This window comes from Notamacropus eugenii, chromosome 3 (assembly GCF_028372415.1).
Source record: "Notamacropus eugenii isolate mMacEug1 chromosome 3, mMacEug1.pri_v2, whole genome shotgun sequence".
In the NCBI taxonomy this organism is placed as follows: domain Eukaryota; kingdom Metazoa; phylum Chordata; class Mammalia; order Diprotodontia; family Macropodidae; genus Notamacropus; species Notamacropus eugenii.
This window is the reverse complement of record NC_092874.1, coordinates 169,209,054-169,233,799: the sequence shown is the minus strand read 5'-3', so window position 1 is coordinate 169,233,799 and position 24,746 is coordinate 169,209,054. Positions and strand designations below refer to the sequence as shown.

General features: G+C 40.1%; 1 protein-coding gene across 2 annotated transcripts in view; it reads left to right on the top strand.

Annotated features, from left to right (window-relative positions):
* The window catches only part of CAMK1D (calcium/calmodulin dependent protein kinase ID), a 494,068-nt gene that overhangs the window by 420,868 nt on the left and 48,454 nt on the right, over positions 1-24,746 (top strand). For both annotated transcript variants that reach the window (XM_072653308.1, XM_072653309.1), the window contains one exon: positions 10,300-10,375. In XM_072653308.1, the coding sequence (XP_072509409.1) occupies positions 10,300-10,375 (76 nt within the window). The remainder of the gene's footprint in view (positions 1-10,299; positions 10,376-24,746) is intronic.

The window sequence follows — 24,746 nt, the reverse complement described above, 5'->3', positions numbered from 1 at the left end:
TTTTCCTGACATCAAGCCTCAATTTGCGTTTTCCAACTTCTCTTCATTGCTTTGGATTCTGTCCTTTGGGACCAGAGACAGTCTAATTCTTCCTCCAAAGGAGAGATCTTCCAGTACTTTAAGATGGCTATGATGTCCTCCTAGTCTTCTCTTTATCAGACTAAAAACATCCCCAAATCCCTAATCCCTTCAATCAAGCTTCATATGATACGGATTCAAGTCTCTTTCCTACCCTGGTTGCCCTTCTACATATTCTTCAGTTTATCAGTGTTCTTCTTAAACTAAGAACTAGTTTCCTGGAGAAGAAAATGGTAAACCATTCTAGTCTCTTTGCCAAGGAAACCCCAGATGGGGTCATGAAGAGTCAGACATGACCAACTGACTAAACAACAACAAAAAGGGAATATACAAAATAAAGGGAGCATATTTTTAGTATGCGAGGTCTCTACAAAGAATCTCCATTTTCCCATAATACTCTGGAGACTGGAGAGCCTCTCTTACTAAGAAAGAGAGCCTCTGAAATCCATATATAGAAAAGTCAGGTGCTTCTTGCATGCATAGTCCTGGCAGAACAGGAGGTTACAAAAGGGTTCATATACAGGAACTGATAGGATAGAGAAGCACTCAGACAGTGGAGAAAGAAGAGAAAATGCAAGAGAAAAATAAGAGAGGAAGAAAAAGAAACCCTAGTGGCATAAAAAAAAAAGTAATGTGGGAAATAGGGTGATGAAAGTGCTTTCTGCCCAAATTAGTCCTTTGTGGTTCAACATGCATTTTCTTTGAAGTAAACATTCTTTTGACTTTTATTATTACATAATTGAATTGTTCTTTCTTTTTTTTCATAATTCAGTTCTCCAGGAATGGGAAACCTATGGCCTCGAGGCCACATATGGCCCTCTAGGTCCTCAAGTGAGCCTCTTTGATTGAATCTGAACTTCATAGACAAATCCTTTTATAAAAGAGATAAATAAAAGAATATAATTAATGCTCTCATTTAATTAATAATTAATTAATAAAAGAATTTGTTGAGGACCTAGAGGGTCATGTGTGGGAGGCTGCAAATTCCCCACCCCCTGTTAAATCTGAACAGTATTTAGAAGTTTCACAGGGAAACAGGGACCCATTACCAGTGGAGTTGAATAGATGATGAATCCAAACACGTTCTAAGAACCTTGCCACTTTAGGGTGGCATGGCGTACTCCATATATATGGAGGACAACTACTGAACAAATGAGGAAGAAGATGCAGTGCTGAGCTCAAAGAATACCACACAGTTCAGATTCGCTAGAATGTAGAATACGCAGAAACAATAGCATGAGATAAGTCTGGGAGGGTGGAGTCAGATTATGGAGAGCCTTAAATGTGCACCTTAGGAGTTTGTATTTTATCCTGGCAGCAACAGGGGGTCCCTAAAGATTTTCTGAGCAGTGGAGTAACATGATCAGAGCTGTGCCTGAGGACACTTATGTAGGTCAATATTTGAAGAATGGATCAAAGAGGAATCAGATCTGAAGCAGGGAGACCCATTAGGAGGCTACAGGAATAGAACTGGCTGAGGTGCTAGCAACGTGAGGGGAGAGAAGGGGATGGACGGAAGAGATGTTGTCTAGAAGCAGAATGGACAAATCCTGGTACTTGATTAGGCATAGGGGATGGGGCAGGGAGAAAGGGGTGTGAAAAAAGAAGAGCTAAGAGTACTCCAATTTAACTTGAAGTCAATCCAGCCTTGAAAAAAGAAGATGGACCAAATACCATACTGAATTCCTTTCTGGCTTGAATTCTAGGAAAGATATGTGCCCAAGAACTATCTCCATCCCGCACAGGACAGCCTCCCTTTCCTCCCTCTTAAAACCAGATCTGTAAGGAGCGTGAGTTCCTATTTCACTTAATCATTTCACACCCACCTCCACACATTCAGTTCTGAACTGATTCTCCTTGCCCATCTGTCTCCCTCTTCTTTAAACGCATAGTCCCTATTTACTTATTTTTTTCATTCTCAGATTTTGGCAATAGCTCGGGTCTCTGTGCCTCCAAGTAGGTGTTTATTTCATCGTACTCATGTTGACTTGTGCTCTGCTTGTTTTATCCCTTAGCTTCATAGACACTGCCTAGACTTCCTTGGATACCTACAGTTCTTTCAAGGCTTTCAGAATGGGTTTGTTTTTAAAAATCTAAAGGACCTCTTCTGCCATTCCCTTTCATGTTTTTGCTTGTTCCAGCCCTTTCTTATTATGTTTATATTTTAATTCTGCAGAAAGCTGTTAATGACACTGAAGGAGCCCAAATCTGTTTAGAGTCAGTTGTCTAGGTGTCTCAAAGGTCTTATGGGTGATTACCAATAGGATGTTTGGGCATCTGATGCCCATGAAGGAGGTGATTTTTCTCAGGAGAGATTAATGGTAACTGGTAAGCATAGGATAGAGTAAATGGTTCTAGCTCAAAGCAAATATATAAATGCATCAAAATGACTTTTATAAATTTATGACATATTCCCTAATAGGAACCCTAAAGATAAAGTAGATAGATCTTCCTTAAAGTCATGATGCAAATGGATTACATGTGATACCAGTCCCACATCAGTGAAGAGTAAAGGATCCAAGGATTCCTTAGAAGAATTCTTGATCTAGTGTCTATGCACTTTTAAAAAATATTTTTATATCTGCATTTCAATATAATTGTTACAGTTTATATATACATATGTTTATATATACAATATATATTGTATTCATGTATTAAAATATTCATCTAAGAGAAGTCTGTAAGTTTCAGCACACTGCCAAAGGGATCTATGACACAAGAAAAGGTTAAGATCCAAAGGAAGGAAGGAAGGAAAGAAGGAAGGAGGGAAGGAATATCTGGAGAATATTTTGTTTGAAAAAGATCTGAGTAGGCGTTTGAATGGACTTCAACAGTGTGTTATAGAAACCACTTTGATTGAAAAATCTATATCTGGAACCAGAGAAGTGCTAACCTCTGTTTTGTTCTAACCATATCTAAAGTATTATAATGAGTTCTAGGTGCTATATTTTAAGAGGGATGTTGATAACCTGGAAAGCACCCAGGAGAAGGGCAATCAGGATGGTGCAGGGCTTCAAGATGATTTAACAATTGATGGAGGTGGGATGTTTAACCTGGAAACACGAAGAATTAGAGGGGATGCCATATAGTCATATTGATATAGTTAAAGGGCTTTCAGTGAATGAAAATTCCAAAGGGACGGATTCTGGTTTGATATAAGGACAACTTCCTCATTCAGAGCTATCCTCAAGTATCATAGGTTGGCAGAGAAGGTGCTGGATTTCTCCTTCCTAGAGATCTTTAAACAAAAGTTGCCACGAAAAATGGATATGTTGGAGAGTGTAAGCTAGTTCATGCATATTAGATGGAACTTGAAGCCCCTTGCAATCCAGAAATTCTTTAGTCCTGGGAATAGTCAACATATATGAACAAATAGCTTTGAATTACATAATAAAACCAGATTCCTTCAGTTTTCCCTATACCTCTTAGGGAAGGGTCTGGCCAACATGAGAGAGACAGAAAGAGAGACAGACAGACAGACAGACAGAGAGATAGAGACAGAGACAAGATGAGACAGGTACATAGTGAGTTTTCCTAAAGCTAGTATACCAAAGTGAATGTGTGAAGATGAATATTTTCCCCCCTGCAACAAGACAGCTGACTTCCAGGCTTTTAGCTATGGTTCACTAAGCCATTTTCTTACCCTTTTCTCAGTAAAAGAAAATGGCTTGCCTAATTGTTTCAAAAATAAAATGGAATGATTTTGAATTTTTTGAAAAATCCCTGAAGTTTTTCCTTAGCTAGTCGTATTTATATGAAATTAGTACAAAACTAACTTGGTTGGTGGAAGAATTTTCCCATGAAGTGGAATTTTCCACTGGACAGATCGGAGGTAAATAAGTGTGACAATATTAAATGTAATTAGCATATTCAGTGGTCTAGAATGCCAGTGTTTCAGATAGAACTGAAATAAAATCTGTTAAAAAAAAAAAAAAAGTGGAAGTCTTTCCCTTTCATTACTGATGCTAGCCTGATTTACCTAGTTTGGAGACTTTTATTCTAATAATTAAAACTAATCTTTGTGACAATCAAACACCATTCAGGGATTATGACAGAGCATCATGGGGTAGTGGGAAAGAATAGTCCTCTTGGAGTGAGAAGAACTGTATTCCAAGGCCTGACTTATTCAGCTAGGTAGCCTTGGGCAAGTCTCATTTCCCTTTTGGCATTATGTGGACTAGCTACCTCTATATTTTCCGGTCATTTCAGTCGTGTCCAACTCTCCATGACCCCATTTGGTTAACTGCATTAAACAGGATCATAGACTGAAAGATGGAAGGGTCTCCTAAGGCCATATAGGTAATGAGTGGCTGAACCAGGATTTGAACCCAAACCTTCACCTCCAAATCCAGCCTAGTTGCCTTCTGATTCCACATCCTAAGAACAGAGAAGACTTTGTCCATCTGTTTCAGAAGCACTTATCTGACATTACCTGTATATTCAATTTTGGATTAGGTACTAGAGGTAAACAGAATAAGAAGAGGACACAGTATTGTCCTCAGTGAGTTTGTAGTCTAGCTGGGGAGACAAGAGAGTTAGATATTTGTGAATTAATTTGTAATATGACTCTAGTCTGTGCCAAGAACTTCTCATGGTATGAGAGATGTTGCTAGCTAAACATTTCAGTTTGGACTGGCCAGGGCAACCATTGGTAGTGACATCTCTATCAGTGGGCCCTTTTCTAATGAGCAAGTGAAGACTTTGTCCAAAAATGGAACAAGTAAACCTTGGTAGCTAGGGAGAAACTAAGCAGATCAAAGGTTACCTCCAAAAAGGAGCACCCTTTCTTTCTCTGATAGTATAGTAAAGAAGTAGAGGATAGATGGAGAAAAAGGGTTGTTAAAGTTGATTAAAAGTACCAGCAAGAATTTTAGATCTTATTGATGAAAGTACAAGATCTAAAAGGGTAAAGAATAAAGGAAGGAAGCATTTATTCTGCATTTACTATGTGCCAGGCTTATGCTAACTACTTTGTCCCTCACAGTAACCCTGGGAGGTAGGTGCTTTTATTATTCTCACTTTACAGTTTAGGAAAATGAGGCGAATTTGCCCAGAGTTGCATGGTTAGTAAGTGTCTGAGGCTGGAGGCAAGTCGAGGTCTTCATGATTCCAGACCCAGTGCTCTATCTCCTGCACCACCAACTAGCAAGAAAATTGGATGTGAGAGAGAGGACACATGAAAAAAACTCATTTAAAACAGTCAGCATGAGAAGCCAAGGATATCAGAAGAGAAAAGAGGGCCATTTGATCTAGATCTTAAGCTCAAAAAAAGGACCTCCAATTTAGTAGGTTTATTAATATTCAACCATGAAATGAAGATTTGAATAAACCTGCTATATACAACTTTGCCCCCAAATTCGATTTGTCATCAATACCTTAACGTATTAAAACAAAAAATCTGTAAAACATGCTTAAAGACTCAAATTATGTCTCTTTTTCCATCTTATTTCATTTTCATGTATCTGTTTTTATCCTGGCTAGGATCCTCAAAAATCATAAGTGGCCTAGGTTTTGCTCTGATGTCTGTGAGCTGTTAGCAAAGAGTGTACAAGTTATAAGATTAACATAGTTAACTTGTCTAGCAGTGGTCAGGACCAAGAATGACCGGTCATATTTGTGCAAAAAAGCACAGAAGCAAATGGGCACACGAGATAATTGATGGGTGGAGAGCAGCCAGAGGTGGATATGAAGTAAGGAAAATCACGTTATACTGTGGTAGAATGCCAGAACTTTTGTCAATAGGCAATAGGGAGCCCTTGATATTTATGCATCTATTTTAGTAGAGGAGTGACAGTATCAGCTCTTAAAGTTAGCCTGGTACAGCAGTGGGGAATTGGAGGCCTTGAGGCCACATGGGGCCTCTAGGTCCTCAAGCGCAGCCCTTTGACTGAATCCAAACTTCACAAAACAAATCCCTTTAATAAAAGAATTTGTTCTGTAAAACTTGGACTCAGTGAAAAGATCTCACTCGAGGACCTAGAAGGCCATGTGTGGCCTTGAGGCCACAGGTTCCTCAACCCTGCTTGTAGGTAGCTCATGGAGGGTTGAATGGGAATGAGAAGGTTAGTTATGAGGTTTTTTTTGTCCAGAACGATGGCAATGCAGGAGGATAGCAATGAATTACTAGGGTAATCACAGTGGGACTGGAGAAAAGGGGGGATAGTTTTGAGAAATGTTTCCCAAATAACATCAATAGGTCTTGGAAACCAATTGGATATGAGAGATGAGGGGGTTTCAACGTGGGAAAATGGATGAGTAACAGAAATAGTGAGATCAGAAAGAAGAACAGGTTTGGGAGAAAATAATAATCTTGGTTTTGAAAATGGTTTATGAGACATCTAGATGGTGATGGCCTGTAGGTAGTTGGAATTATAGATGTGGAGCTCAGAAGAGATGTCAGAACAGCAGATAGAGATCTGAGATGCCATCTTTCCAGAAATTATCATTGAAGCCATAGGAAGAAATGAGATTATCAAGGGAAGGAGTGTATAGAGAGGGGGAAAGAATGGGAGCCACGGTCTTGTGGGACACCCCATCTTGAGAGGTAAGGAAGAAGATGAAGAGATGTAGAAGGAGCAATTGAGTCAGCAAGAGGAAAGCTGTATCATGGAAACCAAGTCTCCAAAAGGAAGGGATGGTCAGTAGTGTCAGATGCTACAGAAAAGGACAGGAGGATGAAGACTTAAGGCTGTTAGGTTTAGTAATAAGAAGGTCATTGGTGACCTGCAAGAGGGACAATTGAGTGGAATGGAGGCAGAAGAAAGACCGCAAGGAAGTCAGCAGAGTGAATGATGAGGAAGTGAAGGCATCTGTCATAGACAACTTTTTCAAAATGTTTGGTGATGGAGGGGTGATTGCTTACTGGCTATTCCTGGGAAAAACAAAGGAAGCTTTGTGTTGAGGAGAAACCTAGCCTTTCCCCACCATGGCACTGACAAGAGCCCAGGCCTCCTCTGAATCACAAGTTAGTAGGCAAGCTTTGTTTGACAGCTGCTTTCCTTTCTTCTCACATGCCTTCCTTCAGGCTCAGGGATGATGGGAGTTCCTTCTCAAAATCTTCAGCTGAAGCTCCTGGGGTCTGTGCTGAAGTGCTCACTACATCTTTGAGCCATCCTCTGCTTTGTTCTGTCAAGCAACCCACAAGTTCTTTTTTTTTTTTTTAACATGGAACTGGGATTTTCTCACTTATTGGTTTATTAGCTCCTCTCAGCGATTGTTTTCCTGGCTTCCTGAAGTCGTCTCCTCAGGGAGGTAAAGCCTGATCCAACTTCAGTTGGATGAGCTTGCTCCTCCACAGACATTTGAATTTGCTAATCTGCCCCAAAGATGGGATCTGGGACATGTGGCCCACTAGAGAATCAAGCCAATTCTCATGTAAATGTAGTCCCTGCTTCCAGCACCATCTGTCTGCATGTTTACATGGCCTATTGGATTGGAGCACAAACCCAAAGTCAGAGAGAAACTTAGAGTATCTCAGATCTAATGTCTCTTCATCCAGTTTGGGGTGGGAGTGGGGATAGACTTGTGATTTCACTGGTTTAGGGAACTCCCAGTGAGGAAATCCCCTCTCCCAGTAAAGACTGGCATCTGCTCTGCAACATCTAATCTTTAGAGCACTAACTCTTAACCTGGAGTCCATGAATCTGTGGTTTTTTTATATGTATATTTTTTTGTTAACCATTTCAATACTAATGTTTCCTTTGCAATTCCATGGATTTTATTTTCTGTATTTAAAAACAACATTCTGGGAAGGGATCCATAGGAGTCACCAGACTCTCAAAGGGGTCAATGACACAAAACATGTTAAGAAGAGCTATCTTTGAGAACTGCTTGGAGCACTGCCAACTCAGATTTGCACCCAGGCTTTCCTTACTCCAAGACTATCACCCTATTCACTGTTAGGCTACCTTTCTTTTCCCAATTATTATATGGAGAAAAGTCTAGATTCTAGACAATGGGTGGGGAACCTATGGCCTCAAGGCCACATATGGCCTTCTGGGTCCTTGGGTGCGGCCTTTTGATAAGTCCAGGTTTTACTGAGCAAATCCTTTTATTAAGGGGATTTGTTCTGTAAAGTTTGGATTCAGCCAAAGGGCCACACTTGAGGACCTAGAGGGCCACATGTGACCTCAAGGCCTCAGGTCACCCACCCCAGGCTAGAATCTATGTTTGTTGTCATGAGATATAATAAAAGGAAGTTCTAGTACAGGGGAAACAAGGGAATAAGCATGTCTACACTGCCTGTCATGTACCAGGCATTGTGCTAAATGTGTTATAAGTAACTGTCTTACTTGATCCAACATCCTTGGGAGGTAGGTGGTGTTGTTATCCCCATTTTACAGAAGAGAAAACTGAAGCAGATGGAAGTCAAGTCACTTGCCTAGGGTCACACACCTGGTAAATACGTGCTAGGCTGTATTTGAATTCAGGTCTCCCCTGACTCCAGGATCCCCAGCTCTATTCACTGCGTCACCTCATGGCTGCCTCTGATCCAGTACAGCCAGTTCTCAGTGACTCAGGAGGTGATTTTTCCTTTGCAGGCAATTTAAGCTTAATGGTTCTGATTCTGTTTCCATTGACTTTCTGCATTAAGGAGACACAGAGCAGAGAACGAGGGTAGAACATAAATGATGGCAAATTCTGCTTCTTGTTTAAAAAGTTGACCCTTTCCACTTCAGCTTCCTCATCCATAAAATGTCAGGGGGAAAGGAAAGGGAAGAAGGGAGAATTGGATTAGGAGGTAAACTCCAAGGTGCCTGTCAGTTCTAAATCTCTGCTCCTTTAAACTGATTTCCTGAAGTGAGGCTTGTATTATTATTTATATGTTGTGTTTCTTTCTTTTTTCATTACCAGAAAAAAAAACAAACTTTTTTCTTTAGCTCCACATTGAGATACCCTCTGGAGCATTTATGCACAAGAGAAAGAAGCAAACTGTTAATGTAGCTACTGCAAAGGAAAAAGACTTTTCTCCTGTCCTTCAGAGGTTCGAGAAATGATCATGCCTGCAGAAATATAGGAAAGCTTTTTGCATTTTATTGGTGTTTTCATATTAAAAATGAACTAGAGCTCTGTGCAGCAATGATGCTCTGTCCTCTCTCCCATAACCCTCTGCTTTTGTCTACACTGTACCCTTTGCCTGGAGTGCCTACCTGGCCTCCTTTCGGCAAATGAATTAAATATTCTTTGAAGCCCAATTCAAGTGCCACATCCTTCAGGAAAACTTCCCTTGATTCCCCTGATCAGGAAGGACTTTATTTCAATATAATTCAATAATCGTTTATTTCATGCCTGTTCTCTGCAAGGCTATAATGGGAGGTTCTGTGGATACAAAATAAAACAGGTCCTGATCTTTCCCTCCAGGACTCTCAAAGTACTTTATTTTGTAACTCTTTAATGCATTTACTATGTAGTATTGTGTTTTAGTTATCAATATTGATGGCATTCCCCGACTACACTATGTATTACTTGAGGGTAGGGCCCTGTCTTTTATCTCAGCTTTGTATCCCACTCAGCATCTAAGACATTGACTTAACCACAATGGCTGAGAACTTGTTGGTAGTCATTGATCAGAAATTCCATAGCAAGGGAGATTGGAGCCTGGGTGAGGGGAGGGGAACCTAACCTGTGATCTAGACTTGCTTTAATTCCCTTTTAGACTGCATTATGGCAGTCAACGGAAGGGCAGAGCATGTGATAATGAGAACAAATGACAAACCCTCAAATTCCCTCACTGAATGACCCTTCTTCAAGAGTTAGAGACAGAGGCCTAAGAGTGGATTGATTGCATTTTCCCTACTTGAGTGAGAAAAAAATGAAAACCCAGTGGGTCAGATGAACTGCCTGAGACCTCACAAAATGACTGAAGTAGGAGGGATGTTCACTCCCCATGGATCAAACTGACATTCTATGCGTGAAATAGCAAGCATTCTCAGTCTCATCATGAGTACTGCTCTGGGCACACAGCAGGTGCCCAGCTCAGGAAATCCTTGTTGATTGATTGACTGATTTGATTAATTGGACTCTGCCACCAAAGGACCTCACTCTTTTATTCTCCCTTCCAGTAAGGATAAGTAACAAATGACTCGAACTATGCCTGCCAGCCCATTTTCTAACCAACAGAGCTTTGTGATCCGGCAACAACAAACTGAAAAGCCTTGCCTTGCACCTCTGATTTTGACTACTCAGTGGGTTTTTTATTCTTTTTCTTCTATCATTCAACAGCTCCGGAAGTCCTTGCACAGAAACCTTATAGCAAAGCAGTTGACTGCTGGTCCATCGGTGTGATTGCCTACATATTGTAAGTATTTACATACCATCCCAGTGACTAGGAAAAGATATTATGGAAAATTTAGGAATAATTTGACTAAAAATAGAAAACTGAGTCTACTGATTGCTTCTCTCATGTATTGTTCTGCATAGAGGCCTTATTTGTCCCTAAAATCTAGTTTTAAAACCTGAGCATGACCTATAATCCGTGTTATTTTTCATTATAGGCAGTGTGTTAAGAAATAAGCAGTATGGAATAGTGCCAGGGCCACATGTGGCCTTGAGGCCACAGGTTCCCCATCTGTGGAATGCATAGAGCTAGATTTGACATTGGGAAAAATCTGATTTGAATCCCATCTCAGACACTTACCAGCTGTGTAACTCCACACCTCACTTTCCTCAGTGACCTCTAAGGGCCTTTTTAACCCTGCATCAATGATACTGATTTTTTTTCCAAAAAGTTGACTTTTGGAGGGGGAGGAGGCATGTTCTTGAACCAATATTATTCTTACTTTACCCCATGAAACAAAGTGCATGTCATAATAACAGTAATAACACATTTGTTCTGGTTCAGTCGCTTTTTCAGTCAAGTTCAATGCTTCATGATCCCATTGGAGGTTTTCATGGCAGAGATACTAGAGTGGTTTGCCATGTCCTTCTCAACTCTTTTATAGATGAGGAAACTGAGGCAGACAGGGTTAAGTGCTTTGCCAAGGATTACACAGCTAGTTAAGTGTCTGAATGTGGATTTGAACTCAGGTCTTCCTGACTGCAGACCCAGTACTCTATCTACTGTGCCACCTAGCTGCCTCCATAACATAGTTATATAGTCCTTTACGATACATGAAGCATTTTCCTCCCAAAATAACTGTACCGTATAGCATAATTATCACATTTCCCATTTCACAGAGGTAAAATACCTAGGAACCTCAAGGTATCAGATAAATGTTTGCTATCTGGATATGGTTATTATAGGAAGGGTTGGTAAATTGCTTCAGGAGGATCCTTTTTATAAAAAATCCATCTAAAAAGTTAATGTTACAATTCTCATCTTTTCCAGTTTTATTTTCGAAATCTTGTTTTGGAACACCATTCCAAGATGGGACTAAAATAAAAGTGCATCTTGGGTCAAATATTTTACACAATTGGTTAAAAATGAATTTTCCTCCTAAATTAGGGACTTGTCCCTGGCAGAAATAGTAGGCTGCAAAAACATTTCCCTGGAATATGTGGGTCCTCAGTCAGAGGAAGGTCTGACTGCTCATTAGCTATTTCCCCCAGACTGTTCAGAGATTCACTCTTTTGACATTTACTTTTTTCCCTCATTTTCTGAAAGATTCATTGTTTTTCCCTGGCAGTTAGTAGTTTATCTTACATAACTGGGAATCTTATTAATTTTTGTGTCAGTTCAGAAGGGTATTGCACGGAGTGCCATCCAAACATGTCTATTCCAATGTGACATGTTTGGGTCAATATGACCTACTGAGATAATATGTTAAGACCCATTCTGTTCAATTAACTGGTGATAAAATGGATGAAAATGATGTGGTTTATTAAGAGCAGGGAGAATGAGACATAGACACAAGTATGATGCTCAGAAGGATGAAACGGGGCAAAGGAGAAATCCACACAGAGTGTGAATTTACACACATATACATGCACATCTATATGCTTATATGTGTGTGTGTATGTGTATGTGTGTGTGTGTGTATGTGTGTGTTGCGTATAATATGTTAAGAACCAAATGAGTCATACATAATAAGAATTACAGTAATTTGGAGGGGGAATTGATCATTAGGGGCTGAAGTTGTCCAGGTTAGAAATTGACATTTGCACTGCTCCTTAAAGGGTAGATAGATTAAATCCCTTGAGTGAATTAGAAAGGGTACAGTGGCACTGGACAAACAATGAATAACCATGCCCCTGAGTGACCCTTAAAAGACAGCGTGATAGTTTGAGAGTCAGTTTGAATGAATCCAGGCCGAGCTAGACTTAAAGAGGAACTTGATTCCCAATGACAAATGAGATGTGTAGCAGGTGCATAGAACTGGAGAAAGTGACAGAGAGGGGAAGAGAGGGAGAGGGAAAGAGAGACAGACACACAGAGAGACAGAGAGAGAGACAGAGACAGAGAGAGAGATAAAGAGAGAGAGACAGAGACAGACAGAGAGGAAGGAAGGAAGGAAGGAAGGAATGAAGGAAGGAAGGAAGGAAGGAAGGAAGGAAGGAAGGAAGGAAGGAAGGAAGGAAGGAAGGGGAAGGAAGGAAGGGGAAGGAAGGAAGGAAGGAAGGAAGGAAGGAAGGAAGGAAGGAAGGAAGGAAGGAAAAGTAGAGCTGGGAGAGGAGAAACATGATTGAGGTGACTGGTCTAAGTCTCTGTGGGCTGGTCCAGTACAAGGATTGTAAATGCAGACATTACCTCTGTTGCTAAAAAGTTCCCCACACTTGGATAACTGTCAACAATGGAGGTAAGCATTCCAGGTCTAGCACATGTCATAAGGCACAGATGAGGATGAGCATGGCATAGCAGAATACAGATATGCAAGTCCTAAAATTGGACTGATCATACTTACTAGCCTTAGGTCAAATCACTAACTTAGTCAAACAGTAAGATTAAAAATGAATTAGGGTTCGACGTCAAAGATGTCAAGTTCCTAATCTTTTACTCCCATCCACCCATCTTTTCTGCCTCTTTTTAATAGAGAACCATCAACTACAGATATATACTCTAGTTCTTGATGTAGGCTGTGACCAAGAGCAGGTTTAGTTACCCAGGGGAGCCTGCCTTCCCATAAGAGTTAGCAAAGATTCCCACATTATTAATATCAACTGGAATAGAAAAGAATTCAGACAACTTTCTTCAGCAAGCAGTAGCATTATTTTCATTTGATAAGCCTGTCTGTCATATAACTTATAAGACTGTAGCAAAAAGTGACTGCAATACACTCCAGTTTCCTATTGGCTCCTCTTGGTGGCTTTTCCCCCTATGCAAACACTGCTCATTTTGTCTGCATGAATAACTTGTATAACAGTGTGACAGCTCTATTTTTGGTCCCTACACTAATTGCTATATTAGCCATTATTTAGAAAGACAGTTTCTTCCCACCCACTACCATCCATGCCTTCTTGGGAACATTAGTCTTTCAGCATATTCAATGGATCCTTCCTCTCTCATACCCATATCATATTTTCAGTCTTGTGGAGCAGCTTTGGAGTCTTACCTTGAAAACAGATCTAATAGATCTACAGTGAATACTTCACTTGTAGAATGAAATGACTGAGAAAGGGTTTGATATGCTGATGCCTATAGGGGGCTAGAGGGCCAGACAAATCTCCCAAATCAAAATGTGAGTAAGCATCTATTACTTGATCAAAACCTCATGCCCCTGCCCTCCCCCTTTGTAGTCTGCCTGTCTTCTCAGGACCTCAAAGATATTATTTGATGATGATGATATACCAGAGTTGTGCTCGTAGGGCACAAGGAAATTCAAACTGCCTTCTTTGACCTTGATTAAGGAGACCTTAGAAAGAGTCCTGTTCCCAAAGTATCTTCTAAAGCAGATAGTTTAGAGGCGTTTCCTAACAGAAACTAGGAAATCAGTCTAGAGAGACTAGACTTTCAACTTTGAAGATTAGTTTCAGGCATTGTTCACATAGATTCACTGAATGTTATTATTGGTGAGAATCTTACATTAGTACGATCCAGTCCCCAGTTTTATAGGTGACGAGACTGAGGCCCACAGAGGCTAATTAATATGCCTAAGGACACATAGGTGGTCAATGGGTGAGGTGCAACTTGAACCCATTTGTTTTGGGAGTTTGGGGGCTTCTGTTTTCATTACGTTATTCCACCTCTGTCTCTCATTTCCTTTTCTAGAAGAAACTACAAGTATTTGAATTTTTCTTTGTAGTGACCTTACCCGTGACTGGTTGCCCACACTCCATGAATCTTCTGTACTGAGAATTTTTGTAATAAATCACACAAGGGGGTGGGAATTAGATTGAATGACCTGGAAGATAGATCCCTTTCAGCTCTAAATTCATTTTTCTTTATGACCTTATTATCCTATGATTTCCATGTTGGCCTAGTATTCAGCTTAAATTACTCTTTAAATGAAAATCTTAATGTTTGCTTTGCATGTTCTGTCCATTTTTCCTAGGACAGAATAAAGCATGTTAGGCTTTATCCCTTTACGCTAAACAGCTGACAAGTGCTGTTCATGGATTATATGTTTTCTAAGAAGAATAAATACAACTCAGTGCCACTGGAGAAGAAAAAGAAGAGAAGCTACAAAATTTCAGTAGAATGATGGTATCTAACATAGTGTTATTAGTATTAATTCTGTTATACTAATAAGAATACTTAATATGCAGCCAGAATCAATCCATAAGAATTTATTAAGTGCTTACTATGAGTATGCCAGGCACTGTGCTAAGCAATAGAGATACAAAGAAAAAATGAAAAAAGTCTCTGTCTTCATGGAGCATCCATTCTATCAAAAGAGATGATGTGCTGAGCACAGACCTTTTTTCTATCCCTAGATTATGGCTGATTCAGGTCTCAGGGTATTCTACCTGTCATCAAGAATATAGAGTCTGAACCTCAGCTTCCAAGGTTCAGAACCTGATTTGATCATTTTCCAGGAGAAGACCAATCCCTAATGAGTTAATTCATACTAGAAATGGATTTATAAACCCAAGCATCTATTTACTAATCTCCAACGACAGTCAATTTTTTTTTGCCAGCTTGTTGTGTATACTTACTTCCCACTTGAGAAATAGAATTATTGTATTAAAGTTTCTTAGTAAATATTCAATCAGGGCAAAGGTAATAAGATGGTTGTAAGTATTTTCCCCAAGCCTAATGAATGACCCTTTCTCCACCAAAGAGATACTCAGACCAGATATCCATGGCAGCTCATGGAAATACCCTCTCCCCATACAATGCTGGGGTAACGTTACCCTTGCCAACACCATGCAGACCACCACCCTTCCACTTCCCCTTGTCATTTATAATTCAACACTTCTGAGATTCTAGGTTGAGTGGTTCCATAATTCTCCTTCCCAGCCAGATGCCCTGGAGACCTTTTGCATGTAACCAGTAGAGGGACATCAGATGGACCAACCCTCCAAATAAACCAGATTAATTTTCTTATATAATAAAAGCTCTTTATAAATTACATTAGAACCAGCATACATGTGAAACTTCAGGGAAATGTCCAACTCAAATACAAAGCATTAATCCATCTAAAATACCACCTGTAAATTGTAGAGCAGCAGGCAGACAGGTGGACTCAGAGCTAGCAAGATCTGAGTTCAAATCCTGCTTCTAACATATACTGGCTTAAACCATACATCCCATATAACATTGACACCGCCTATATCTTATATGTCCATAGTTATCTGCATGTTGTCCCCTCCATTAAAACGTGAGTTCTTTGAGATCAGATTCTATAGTTTTGCCTTTTTCTGTATCCCCAGTGCCTAGCACAATGTCTGGTACATAATTAGCACTTAATAAGTGGCAGCTAGGTAGCAAGTGGATAGAATGCCAACCCTGGAGTCAGGTAGGCTCATCTTCCTGAGTTCACATCTAGACTTGGACATTTACTAGATGTGTGACCCTGGACAAGTCACTTTTTACCTCAAATTTGCCTCAGTTTCTTTATCTGTAAAAAGAAGATGGAGAAGGAAATGGCAAACCACTCCAGTAAATCTGCCAAGAAAACCCCAAATGGGGTCACAGAGTTAGACAGGACCAAAAAATGACTGAACAACAGAAACAAATTTTTTTTGACTGACTGAATGACTGGCTGTGTGTCCCTGAACAGACCCCATTACCCTTCGGTGCTCTAGCCAAGTCTCTCAGACTCTAAGCTGCAGAGATCTATACTGGTAGAGTCAGTTTCCCTCATCCAAGAGATCCCTATATTAATGAGGCCCCAGGTCCAGTTCCTTTCCCCATCTTTTGCAACTCACTTCCTAAATATCCAGACACAAAAGCAAGGTATCTCCTAAGCTGAACTGCCATTAAACTGTATGATCTAAAAGCTCTGAGTCCTAAAACTGTCACAGAAAGGAAGAGAGAGACAAAGACAGGCAGGCAGACAGACAGACAGACAGACAGACACACACACACACACACACACACACCTTGCAAGCCCAAGAAAGAAAATAAAGAGGCAAATTGCTTTGTAGCAGGGCTCTTATAAAAATTCATGATGGAAGAAGATGCTGAATTCCAGTTAGAATAAAAATAAAGATGCAATTTTTCCCATCCAAGTTCATATTGTTGAGTTGTTTCAGTCATGTCTGATTCTTAATAAGTCCATTTGGGGTATTCTTGGCAAAGGTATTGGAATAATTTGCTTTTTCCAAGTCATTTTACAAATGGGGAAACTGAGGCAAAGAGAGTTAAGTGGCTTGCCCATGGTCTAGGAAGTGTCTGAGGCTGGATTTAAAGTCTCAGAGGAACCAGCAATTTCAGTAAGAGAAGACTAGCAGTTTTATGGGTAATGATGCTGATTGCACAACAGAAATTGTGAATATTAAAGATTCCAAGCCCAGTGCTCTATCCACTGCGCAATCTAGCTGCCCAGTCCAAATTCATAGATCCTCTGATCCTCATGCATAGACCTCATGAGCCCCAGGTTAAGAATCCCCACCTTCCAGAGAAAAAGGGACAACACAGAGTATCTTGAACCTCCAGTGACTACTGAGAACTTGAGGACTTTACCACCACTGAGGAAACCAGTGGGGAAAAGATGATTGCATATTGCTATTTGGAGAAAGGAAGAAAATGGGGATAGGGATGAAGGAAATGGGAATGCAGTCGTCTGACCCTCAAATAAAATGAAGAGAGAGATACAAGTTCTCTGATGGCCAAGAGAAACATGTCTCCAGCTTCTTGACCAAAGCCACCTCCAGAAGCTGGCCATTCCAGCTGGCAAGCCTATTGTTCTCTATAGCCTGGTCCTGCCCGCCACCTACAGGCCAAACAAAAAAGTGCGCTTTCCACATTCTAAATCTAATCTATTCTTGAGCTCCTAGGGCTTGGGGCTGCAAGGAACCTCAGAGGCCAACTCTTCTTAGGTGTTCATTTTACAGATGAAGAAACCGAGGCCCTGAGAGGTTTGCTCAAGGTTACACAGGTAGTAAGTAGCTGAGCTGGGACCTCCGAATCTAAAGCAGGCATCATTCACGCCTTGCAGACTTAAGAGGCAGGTTAGTTCAGGACAGTCACAGGAAACTTCCCTCCGACTAAATGATCTCTAGGGTCCTTACAGCTCTATGTTTTTAAGTTATTATAGACTGCTACAGTAGTTTTGGACTATTATACGTCGTACAGAAAGGTAGCCTCAGAGCTAGGAAAACCCAAATTCAGATCCCACCTGACATGTCTATGTGACTGTGGACTAGTACATTAATCTCTCAGTGCTACAAGGCAGCTCTCTTAAGTTACAGATTTCAGGGCAGCATCAGCCTACATGGGTACACAAAGTATCCACACAATGAAATCTAAGGTGGAGGGCTGGGGAGGGAGGGGGAGAGAAAGAAAGAGAATGAGTATGTATATTCACTGTTGTTCAATGAGGTCTATGACTGAGTCTGGGGTCAGTGGTGTGGTTAAAGCCAAATCGTGTGGTTAAATCAGGACATGACTGCTGTTCAGTGAGGCCCATAAGGAAACTGGAATACTGGGGCAAGGAACAGCTTTCTTAGCATTCCATCAGAGCCACAAAACCAATATGTATCAGATATAAGACTTGATCTAGTTTTCAGAGCTTCAAGGACAGCTCTGTACCAACTGCTCTAAGCTCACCTAGGTTATATGGATTCTTGTTAGTTTCTGTGTCAGAACACAGCTTTTCCTAGCTATGTGCATAGTTTAGAGTTTCTTATTTTTAAAGCCTATAATGGCTATCTACTCTCCATAATATTCCTGGCTAGAGGTTTGCATGGTGCAGCCTGTGTCATATCATCTGTCCTATCTGAAGTTTCTTAGAGATGACAGAGATGCTGTGAGGATAGGGAAGGGGTGGCATTGTTTGAGTTAGAAATGCATACGGCCTCAAAGGGCAATGCAATTTATATTTTCCCTCTAATTCCAACTGTCATGGGATTGATCTATATGTATGCTGAGCCACTTGCAAAATCACCTGCCTGATGAGTAGGGGATGACTTTGTATGCCACTGGGTATTGTGATTAGAGGAGTTTTTGGACTGAGACTTCCTCTCACTCCTTCCCTCTTTCTCCTGGCCATGGACTATACCAAAATTCATCAAAGATGATCTGGTGGTCTCAGACACTTACTAGCTGTGTGATTCTGAACATTAGCTGAGTGACCTTATCCTGACTCAGATTCCTCACCTATAAAATAAGCTGGAGAAGGACATGGCAAACCATTCTAGTATCTTTGCCAAGAAAACCCCAAATGGGGTCACAAAGAGTCAGATATGACTGAAACAAGTGACCAACAAAAAGCCTCCTACGGTGACTTCCCTTTTAGAATGTTAGCTCCTTCACAACATATACTGTCTTTCTTATATCTACATCTCAAGCACTTACCTACCTCATTAATAAATATTTTATTCCTTTATTCATTCATTCAAAGTTCCTTTTCTTCTAGTTCTAGTATTTTCAAAAAATACAAGTGGATTTCAAACATCCTTTGTTATCTTTGATCACTGGGTGATGGAGGAGGATTCCACCATATGTATTGCTATTTAATAATCTCTTGATCATTTACTAATTTAAATGAGGGATAGAGTTAAGAGACAGGATAAAATCTTCTAGTTTATCTTTCTTGACAAATTCTCCCTTTTACAGACCTCCATGAATATGAATTGCTCTTCCCGTTTTCCCCTGAAATCTTAGAAAGGTCATTCTCACGATAAATACGGAAATTTATTTCATTACATTTAGAATCTAATTTTAAAATGAGGCTTTAGAGTTTTGACCCAATTCTGAACTTTTGATAAAGAACTTCTTGGGGGAAAATGTGATCAGGGAGTCATGAATATTTATCATGTGCATGCATGCTATGTGGTATTGTACAAAGCAAGCAGCAAGACTGAGTGGACTGTCTTTACATTTTTGTCATGTAAAACACACTGACTGCACTAGAGAGGAAAGGTGGAGTAGTGGAAATAGAACTGGATTTGGAATCAGGATTTATGTTTGAAAACTGCACCCCCTCCCCCCCCCCACTTGTGACCTGTTTAACTCTCTGGGCCTCTGTTTCTTTGTTTGTAAAATGAGGGGGTTGGACTCTTGATTCTTTTGTGATCATCTGTACTGAAGGTATACAGAGCATTGGGCTTTATATCAGAGGTGACATAGAAGCAAGAATCGAGATCATATTCAGGACACATAAATAAATGACTACCTTCCTGTGAGGATAGTGTTTTTTGTGATTAAGTACGGGGTGATTAGTGGCACAGTGAATTAGAGTATTGGGCTAGAATCAGGAAGACTCATCCTCCTGAGTTCAAATCCAGCCTCAAACCCTTAACTAACTGTGTGACCCTGCCTGGGCAAGCCACTTAACCCTGTTTGCCTCAGTTCCTTAACCATAAAATGAGAAGAAACGGCAAAGCATTCCAGTATTTTGCCCAAAAGATGGTCACGAAGCGTCAGACACAACTGAATAACAAAATGAAGTGAAATGTGAGCAGGAATCAGGTTAAGAAAACAAAATAGGCTATCTCACATTCAGTCAGGAGAGGCTTCCTGAAGAAGACCAGAAAATAAAGAAAGGAAAACTAGCTAGATTCCATTACATTCTGCAGCATACCACACTCCCTCAGTACCATGGACCACACCCGGGCAAGGCACAAACCCCATTTGCTGGCGTCTACCTCGCTGACATTTATTAAAGAGAAGTTTTTTTTTCTTTTTCCAAGAAAGTACGGCATTGTGAAACTTTTCCATTTTCGATGATCAAAAAAAAAAAAAGAACCAAACCCAGAACCCAAAGCAAAACCAGCCCCGAGAGACTAAAGCCTGCAGGGAGAAGACTAGAAGTTATTTCTGAATTGCCCTTATTCCTTGGACAAAGTCTTAGCTGCTTAAGAAGGGCAGAACTTCACCAAAGAAAGACCATCCCCCCAGAAAGTAAAGTTATGGTTCAAAGATGGCACATTCTGTAGAATCAAAATATACCTCCAGCTCTGTACTCATTGAATGGTCAAGGAATCCAGTATTGTGGACGATTGACTTGATATATGTAATGGTAATATTAATCAATGACATAATACAGTAACATACACAGAATACTAAACTTAGTTGGATATAGTTATTCATCTGTTTTTCATGACCCCATTTGACTTTCCCAAAGATATCAAGAAACACTTCATTGTTTTTAAAGTCATCTTCTAATCCTTGGTCTTAATCACCTCCAGATTATTAAATCTGTACCTTGTGGTGCTTTAGTATAAAAATTCATTACTCATAAAAGCTCATTTTAGCTAGTTGAATTTTAGCTAGTTTTTTTTTCTTCTAACACAATTTCTGGTTATTGTGAAAGCTTACTCCTGTCACTGAATCCCACTTGCTCCTCGTTAAACTTTCAGCTCCCTTGTTAGAAAGCCCTGCGTTTAAAATATGGGTAAAGATGGCTTCTACCAAATTTCTCTCCAGTGAGCTCTGACTCTCCATACATAGGCAGCACTTACAGTGGGATCCCCTTCATTCCTTGACGTGAAATTGATTGGGCAATTGGAAGCAAAAATGAATTTTTTTTTTTTTAAGAAAGGAAATCGTACTATAAACTTGGAAAGGAGTCCTTGGATGACAAAAGCACAGCGTTTTACTTCAACTTGGAATTGTATTTCATCTAGGCCAGGCTTTTTTTCGTGGTAGAATTTCTAAGTGATTTTACTTAAAATAGCTTACCCTGCTAGTTTCTTACATTTTAAAAAGGTATTTAAATCTTCTCTGCTCTCTCTCCCCCCAACCAGCTCCCCTTCTGGTTTAGCATAAATTATGGCTGGAATGTTTCTCCATACCTTCTTCCCCATCCCCATTTCTTTCCACTTCAGAGGCTTTGTTCCAAGCCTAGAAAATGATATAGAGTATTTCTGGGTCGGACTCAGTCAGCCTATTTTTTCTGAGATGTCTATTAATTCCTCTCTCGCCCACATATCATTTTCTAAGCTTGCAAAAAAAAAAGTTATTAAAAACTTAATCAAATATATGATTACAAATGTAATTAGGCACGTTTTTAATTAACAGAGGATTCACTGATCATCTTAAAATTTTACAAAGCTATGTAATATGTCTAGTGCTTTCATGTGCAGGAAAAAGAACAGAACCCTGTTCTAGCTGCTAAATTGGGTTTGCAGATCAGTATAAAAAGTTCATCACTCTACAGAGTGGAACCTTATGGAGTGTGACCTGCAACTCATAGGAAATTCAACTGAAGTAAGTATTTATCCAGGCTATAGACAAAACAGAATACATTGGGGGTGGAGGGAGGAGATATTTTGAGGAAACACGATGGAGTGAATAGAAGACCTGAGTTTCATTCCTGTCTCAGATACCTAGTAAACTGCCCATGGATGAATTGTGGAGAGAGGTTGCTCTCAAAATCTCAGTTCCTCATCTGTATAATGGGAACAATAATCTTTGTATATTGTGAATAAAGTGTTTTGCAAACCTTAAAGAACCACATAATCATAAGTTGTAAATATTATAAAGGTGAATAAAAAATAGTTCCTGCAACCAAGCAATTTAATAAACTTATAACAAGCTCCTCCATGTGGCTTTGTCTGGACATGAGCATAAAGTTGGTAGATTCACAGGTGATTCCAAGAATCCCAGGATTTGAGAATTGGAAGGATCCGCCCGGATCACCTAGTGCTCCTTGTACCTATAAGGAATATCCACTTTAGCACACTAGAAACAGTCATCTAGTCTGTTTGAAGATCTCCAAGGAGGGAGAACCCACTTTTCATGACATCCTCTTCCACTTTTGCCCTGACATCCATCCATCCATCTATTCATCTATCCATCCATCCATCTGAAATTCACCTTTATAACTTTGACTCATTGTTCCTGGCTCTGTCTTCAGGGGCCAGACCAGACAAGTGTCATTCCTCCTCCTCCTCCTCCTCAAATATTGGAAGTCAGCTCCCAGTGTCCCTTCCCCCTTCTTGCCTTCTTTTCCCCAGGCTGAACTCAAAAGTTCCTTCAACCAATGCTCATTGTGGCATGAGGACCTTCAATGTCCTACTTACCCTCTTCTGGATGTTCTCCAGATTCAGAAACAAACTCTATGCTTGAGATGAGGTTTGAGGAGAACAGAGTACAGAGAAATTGTCATCTAATTTCTAGAAGCTAGGCATACATCAAGATAGCCCCAAATTGCATTAACTTTTTTGGCTTCTATGTCATACTGCTGACTCATGTTGAGCTTGTACACTCAGACCCACAGATTTTTTTCCCCAGGCAAACTGCTGCCTAACCATGCCTATACTTTTTAAGTTTGATTTTTGTTTTTTAACCCAAATAGAAGTCTTGAGGCAGCTAGATGGCAAGGTGGATAGAGTGCTGGCCTGGAGTCAGGAAGACCAACGTTCAAATCCAGCCTCAGACACTTAGCTGTGTGACAATGAGCAAGTCACTTCACCATTTGCCTCAGTTTCCTCATTTGTAAAATGAGCTGGAGAATGAAATGGCAAACCGTTTTAGTATCTTTGTCAAGAAAACCCTAAAATGGGGTCACAAAGAGTCAGACATGACTGAAAAAAACAACTAAACAAACAAAATCCTCCTTAATGCTTGTACCTTTCCTCTGAGATTGTCTCCAATTTATCCTTTCTAGATCTTCTACATACATAGTTACATCACCATTAGACTTTTTCAAATTACTATGACAACTTCATTTTGATGTAATCAGTTTCCTTTGTAATCCTACGTATTTTATTTGATGCATTTAAAAACACTGTTCTGAGATGGCTCCATAGGTTTCATTACACTGCCAAAGAAGTCCATGACACATAAAAAGAGTTAGGGATCTCTGCTCTGGTCAGTCAAGATCTTTTTGGATCCTGAGACTGTTATCTAAGATGTTAACTACCATCTGCAACTTTTTCCAAGTCATTGATTAAAAATATTAAACAGCACAAATCCCTGGAGCATTCCACTGGGTACAGACCTCTGATCACAATAATATTGAATTATTACCATTCTTTGAGCCTGGCCATCTAACCAGTTCTGAATTCATCCAAATGGAAATTGTAAGGGCATTATAGAGGTGATTCCTGATGGTTTATGGTTTGGTTTACAGAGTATAGTGTGATATTATGATAAAGTCTTGGATTTGGAGTCAACAGGTATATTTTCAAATCCTAAACTGTTATTTTATTCCTTATATAGTCTTCAACAAGTTACTGAATTTTTCCTGGCCCTGGTTGCTTATCTGCAAAAGGGAAGGCGTTAGAATAGAGTCTAAGGTTCCTTCCAGCCCCGCATCCCATGACGTCTAATGCCTAATTCGGAGGCCAAACAAAGCACCTTTTGGGCCCCTGATTGCCTAATTTCACCTTTATGGTTTATCTAATGGAACCAGGGCTGTTGTTTTAGTCATTTACGTATCACTAAATGTAACTCCTAAAGAGGTTTTCCTCAATAAAAGTAGAGAGAATGCTGTTATTTGTTCCCTGTTTTGAAGAATGCCTGTGCTATTCCCTGAATAATACTTTATTTTGGCTTCATGTGTGGAAGCATTAGCTCTGAAAGATCATTTATTGAACACCTCTCTCCTCATGTTGGAGACTGGGGAGACAGTACTTAATCAACAAGAAATAAAGGCTCGAGGCAGAGTCTGTCAGGGCCTTCCATCTGGGTCTCAGCTATTCCAAAGTTTAGCTAGGGTGTGTTTTTTAGTGCTTTCTATGCTATGGGAGTTAGTAGAGGATGTGACATATAAAAATGCCAAAGAACAGAAATGTTGCTTCATTTTCACCAAACAAGAACTGTGGCCTATAAACTTAGCCTACCTTCTGTCTCTCCCTCTTATTCCTTTGACCTTTCCCTTCATTGGCTCCAAGTGCCTGCTTCATATCTGCTATTATATTTCTGGTACAAGGGACCTAGGCAAGTCATACTAAGAGGAAAAGGCACAATAGATAGAAGAAAAAAATTAGCTTTTAGAAAGAAATAATATAATTTGTTTTTGAGTCATTTCAGTCATGTCCAATTCTTGGATTGGGTTTCTGTGGCAGAGATGATAAAATGGTTGGCCATTTCCTTCTCCAGCTCATTTTTACAGATGAGGAAACTGAGGCAAACAGGCTTAAGTGACTCACCAAGGGCCACACAGCTAGTAAATCTGAGGCCAGATTTTAACTCAGGTCCTCTTGACTCCAGGGTGGGCACTCTACCCACTGTGCCACCT